The sequence below is a fragment of the Musa acuminata genome, chromosome BXJ2-4 (assembly GCF_036884655.1).
Source record: "Musa acuminata AAA Group cultivar baxijiao chromosome BXJ2-4, Cavendish_Baxijiao_AAA, whole genome shotgun sequence".
Classification (NCBI taxonomy): Eukaryota; Viridiplantae; Streptophyta; class Magnoliopsida; order Zingiberales; family Musaceae; genus Musa; species Musa acuminata.
Window position 1 is genome coordinate 29,154,742 of NC_088341.1, and position 6,000 is coordinate 29,160,741.

The 6,000-nt window shown below is 36.4% G+C and overlaps 1 protein-coding gene across 7 annotated transcripts in view; it reads right to left on the reverse strand.

Moving 5' to 3' along the window:
- The window catches only part of LOC135610214 (protein MICRORCHIDIA 2-like), a 71,393-nt gene extending 67,325 nt beyond the window's left edge, over positions 1–4,068 (reverse strand). For 5 of the 7 annotated variants that reach the window (XR_010486071.1, XM_065104431.1, XM_065104432.1 and 2 more), the window contains exons 1-4: positions 3,764–4,068; positions 3,574–3,663; positions 581–615; positions 250–328 (exon numbers count right to left, since the gene is read on the reverse strand). Coding sequence is in view for 6 of the 7 variants with exons in the window: in XM_065104431.1 (XP_064960503.1) it covers positions 250–328; positions 581–615; positions 3,574–3,663; positions 3,764–3,974 (415 nt within the window). In the remaining variant the exon portion in view is untranslated. The remainder of the gene's footprint in view (positions 1–249; positions 329–580; positions 616–3,573; positions 3,664–3,763) is intronic. The other 2 variants (XM_065104430.1, XM_065104429.1) reach the window with 1 other exon arrangement.
- Positions 4,069–6,000: the final 1,932 nt, after the last annotated feature.

The window sequence follows — 6,000 nt, forward strand, 5'->3', positions numbered from 1 at the left end:
TAATAAAAATGTTCACATATGTTGATACAGACAGAAGTAAACCCGTAATTGTACTCATATTCCATATATCACAGGTAGTAGAACTCAGATACAAATATGGCAATTTGATTGGCACACGTTTATATAACATATACTAGTCTGACTCCACTTATATATAAACCAAACTCAAACGGGTATTGTACAATGGTTTTTATCCACTTTGGTCCCTAGTTGCAGAAGAATATGAACAACTATGTGAATGTCAAGTACCTTGAAAAAGCAACACAGGACTATTATCTTTCAGATTGTTGATTTTATCAACCTTCACGAACGTCGCACCATTGTGAATCTGGTAAATCAAACAACAAAATGGGAATATGTACTTCTCAATGGCATATTCCTAAGAACTGAAAGTGAGAAAACCTTTTCAGTGAAAATTCCTCAAACATTTCCTCGAAGCAACCAATATAAAGAATAAGAATGTAAAAGAATAATTAAAAGGCATTCATTTGATAAAATTGGTTATATACCAACATGATTGTACTCTTTTTTTCAATTAATACAAATGCTAACTCCAATAAGTAAAAGAGGCCAGACATACCTCATCTACAGCATTATCAAGAAGTTCAGCTACAGCTGCATAAACCACAGAAATGACAATCAGCATCCATTAGTCCACACATACCTTAAAATGAACTTGAATAGCACACAATATTGTAGCATTAATCATCAAAGACTTTTTCTTTGCAATATCAAACTGAAAACTAGTACCTTTCGATAATGACTATTGTGACTCAGAGCTCATAAAAAGGAAATTGGCTGGTGTTAAGAGAAAATGAGTTGAACAACATATTTTTAAATAAATGAAAGGCACAGGGTGGAAAGTTCCAATACGTTCAGTAAATGCTAAAACGAGCACTTTGTGCAGATACCATGATAAATCCTCAAGAGGTAAAAGTCCAACTGCCCAGACCAAAAGCGATCTGGATATGTCTAAAAAGTGGCAGCTCAATAATGTTATTTTATCACAAAATTCATATTTATCTTCTCTTTCTTTTTTAATCTTTGCTCCCTTTTTTACTCTCTAACGTACTAGTTAAATAATATTTTCCAACCTTGGATTTTTAATAGCTCAAAGGTCAATTACATCCATTAATAAATTAATACATTGGATCAGATATGACAGCTAGAAGGAGAAGCTTCAAGAAGTACATCCACATAATGCATAAACTGAAGCTTTGCTGAAGAAAAGGTGCCATTTTTAGGCATACACAGGATTAGATATATCAAGCAATTGCTCTACATGGTCATCACACCTACATTTCCTAAAACAGTCTGCCAAAATATCCATAGACTTATATCACACAGATGAAAATGTACTTAAAAGTCATGTTTAGGCGGAAATGAAACAAACCAATGAATCATCTGCAGTATTGGGCAAGTTAGCTCAAAGCTTTCTAGTTTCAGCCACTAGATCTTAGTTGTCGATTCAGAAGCAATGTAGTCAAAGGTACTATGTGCTTTCACTAAAAGGCACCAAGGGGCCAAAACTCTTGAGGTACTAGGTGTTCATGAATATTAGAATTATAAAAAATATAATTAAGGAGAAATAATTATCACTAAAATATCGTTTGCAAATGCTTAGTAGTCCATATGATCACTACGGGAAAGGGGTTATAAGGGAGGCTCTAGGAGGGAGGAAGAGGTAGGGGGAGGGGGCTGTCAGGGAGGCTCAATGAGGGACAACGACGAAGGAGAAAGAGAGAGACAATGGGAGGGAAGGTGGGGGGGAGAAGCACGAACAAGGGGGAGGGAGTGCGAAGGGAAGGCACCACCGAAGGGCCGCCTTGCACAAGAATGTTGATCATCGATCACCTTGTTCTAGTGAGCAATTGGTGGAGGAATTAGGAGAGATTGTGGCAGCAATAGAGCATAGTAGAGATCGTCAATGAAGTTTTGATCACGGGAGAAGTTTCAGTCAGAAAAGGACACAATGGAGATTGCAACCGTCGAGGAGAAATGTTAGTTGATGGCTAGGGTTTCTTCCAGAGATGTTGAGAGAGGGGTTTTAGTTGGCTGAATTGGTTCACTCGAATCATCTAGTTCGAACCCAAATGAAACCCACAAGGTTTAACTTAGGCGCGCCTAAGGCCCTAATGCCTGGGCCACGCGAACTCAACCACTCCCATATCGAATTGGAGGTAGTCGAGCATCGCCTCTCCTTGCTCGGGCACCTAGGAAAGCGCTTGAGTGCCCCTTAATAACACTGTACAGAACAAGTTTGGACTTGATCGAGTTTAAGAAAATTTGATTTTGGAGTTGACTCTTACCAATTCTAAGTATTATTAATTTTTATGGCTGTTTTATAGTGTTCTGGCAAAATATTTTTGAATTACATCACCGCCAATGAATCCTCCTTCTAGTATAATTAGGGAATTTTAATCATTCATATTTAAATTTTGAGCTGCATATATATTACCATTGACAACCAACTAATGGATGAATGGGCTAGTTAGTTCCCATGTCCCCTTTTTGTGTGAAAATTGCTTCAGTTTATCATCCTTTTTTTTGTGAATCATCCAATATTTTTTTTTATTATGAATACTAACTTATTTAGGATTTTGGTCAACAAAATGTGTAATGAAGGATCACAATCTCATAGCTGACAATTGATGAAAACACAAATTTCACCTCTCTCTCTCTCTCTCTCTTCCATATACTCTGATATATTTTTTTTTTTCTTATGTATTCTTTATTGTTTATTCTTCCATATCTGAACTAACAGCCAATTATTTTTTCTCTTTGCTTCTTTACCATTTAGCTTTAAAGTGCCATTTCCTTGCAACTCTATTCCACATCTGCTCGTCTTTCCCAATTACTGCAGCAAATAAGCAATATCCTCTTAAACAACCATCAAACTTTCTTTCCTTTTTTTTATCAGAATTAACATCAAACCTTCTGTTGGCCTTCAACATATTATTTGCTGTTCAACTTTCAATGAAAACAAAAGTGGATTTTCTATGCACATACAAAACCTGCATGCAACTATGTGCAATACCTAACATGTTTGTTGAAGCAAGTCCTAATTTTTCATCAACTTTATGGTAAATGATTTTCCTGATACCAACAAAAAGCAGTAATGTCCCAACATCTAATCCAAGATTCAAACAATGGATCTGAATTATCTTGAAATATAGCTAACTCTGAATTAGTCTTAATTAATTTAAATGAAATACTAGTGCATAAAATCCTTGGAAGAAACCTGCCAATTTTACTACTACATATATTTTTTTAACATTTAGCAAAGAAGAACAATATCTGAATATATGAACATATACAAATACATATATAGTTGACACTATCTCAAATCTATGGCGTCACCTAAAAGATATGCCAACTTGATATGATAATGCTAAAGGAAGATCTTCCAAAGAAATGCATTATAGTATCAATAAGTGGAGAGGAAAAGACTTTTAAGAACCACCAGAGCTACAAACATATAAGCTGTTGCCAATCTTTCCAATGATGCCTGTCATCCTATTCATACTATACGACTTTTCATCAAATAGAAGATTTAACAGTATGGAGATATACCACCGAAAGCCCATTTGTGAGACGTGGCGTTGGAATGCAAGAACTTCGGGTGCACGCGCGCCCGATCAAAATCATACGATTCCAGAGCAGCTGCAGCAAAAGAGTCACAAATTTGAAAACAGCAGAAAAAACTACAAAGAAGAACAAGGAAATAACTGAATTGTTCTGCATGAGAGGAAAGAAGAAGAACCGCGCCGGGCACGATGTAAAGGTCCTGAGGGTACTTCATATGTCCCAGCTCTCCAGAAGTTACGGCACTCGAGTGTGCGGTAACGCTGCTGCGCTTCCACCGGCTTCGGCACCGATGGATCTTCTGAATTGACGCCGCCGCCGGGCGGTGATCCAAGGAACACGACGTCGTCGTCGTCGTCGTCGTCCTCATGGAAATCGCTTTTCGGCATCGAAAGCGCGGTAGAAATTAGAAGCGGACGAGATGAAATCCTAGGGTTTAAAACGGAAGGGAATCGCGGAGTTGGGTGAGGTATAAAATAGAGGCAGAGGATCATATGACTCGCATATATTGCATATAAAAATAAACAAATTTCTGAAAACTCCAAAAATTCCGGATAGCACTTCTATTCAAAAATTTTGACAATCCTAACATTTTCAAAATAACAAAAATAATCTTTCCACAATTTTACATTTGCTTCTTTGGAACTACATCTTCTCTTTCATTTTAATAAACAAAAGTATCCATCTAACCTAAAACATATATATATATGTCTAATCATAAATATTTGTAAATCAATCACATAATATGTTTGTGATGTGATATGATATATAGTTTTTATTTATTTGATATTTTTTATTTTATTTTACTTATTGCATGTATTATGATATTTATGGATCTGTGTAATAGGAATCGAATCGTAATGAGATCACCGTAATAACATCAATTCGTCTTTACACACACACCCTAAATAATTTCGGTCATAGGTCATCCAAGAGGGATATCGAGATGATCGGATAGATTTATGTATTGTATACCCGTCCATATGATGGAGGAAATTAGTCTCGGAGCTGCTCATGTAAGGACACTAAGAATACCGCAAAGTGTTCATTAAAGAATAAGTTCACTGATTGATCTACTCATGGAATGTTGGATAGTTGATGATACCTCAATGTTAGACTATGATTCCGTCATCCCAATAGTGTATCTGATTCTTAGACTTAAGACACTAAAGATGTCAAGTATGAGTACTTCACTCTTTTTTATGCTAGACTTATAGACTTGGAAGTTCTAGATCTAGTACAATCGGTTATCGGGAGTAGCAACCAAACATACGAGAGATATTGAGTGTCAATAGAGGATCATCCACTCTTGGTTTCATGAAAGGAATATCTCATATATTTTTTCTCAAACAAATCCCTAACCATGATCATTCAGATTAAAAGAGAAAAAGTTCTCTGAAAGAATCCGATTAAAACAAGACTCGAGTAGACACCGTATGAGCCTCATAACATCATGTTCGGTATACAGTCTCTGAGATATTAGATGGATGAGGACTTATAGATACATGGTAATTGAGAATAAACAGATCAAATAGATTGAATTCTCCAATATCGTATAGGGACTACGGCGTAGTAACCTAATACGTCTGTAGTTGATGAGTCGAGTGAATTATTATTAAGATAATAATTCACTGAGCCAGAACGAGTTTTGACAAGTATGATTTATGGTCAGCTCGATATTGAGCCTAGAGGGTCATACACAAATGGTAAGTATTGCCACGAGTAGAGGTTCATATATGAGATATCCGTTGGAATCTTTATCTTATTGGATATCCAATAAGCCCTCGAATTATTGGATCTTATGGATGAGATCTAATAAGAGCTAATGATAGATTATTAGGTAGAGACCTTCTAATCTAAGATGCTTGGGTAGTTAGATAAAGATCCAATATCTAATTGGGTAAGATCCATTAGGGTTAAATTGACATAGAGCTTCAATAAATAGGAGGGAACCAAAGAGTCATATGCTAGACCCTTGGCTGTCACCTTATATTCTCCTCTCTATATCTCCTCCTCAGCCAATAGCCCCTATTTAGAGCATGTGGACAGCAAGAAGGGTCACTCCCTTTTTGATTATGTGGTGCATGTAGCGAGAAAATTTGAGTAGTGATTTAAGGAGCATCTTCGTATTTCTTGTCATGTGGATCACCACTAGAGAGGAAGATAGTTGACATCCTTCATTTTCTTTACAGATCTACAGGATTTCAGGAATATACAATCTCCTTGGGTAACACACATTCTTTAACATGCGCGATTTTTGGGTTTAGCGTGGCTTTACGCACCAATCTTTGTACAATAATAAAATCTTTTTTTCCGCATGAAATTCTAAGATTTTTATTTTCTGTTCTACTATCACGTATGTGATGTCACCCTAGATTTCCCAATAAAATCACCTTACATCTGTTTGGTGGAGTT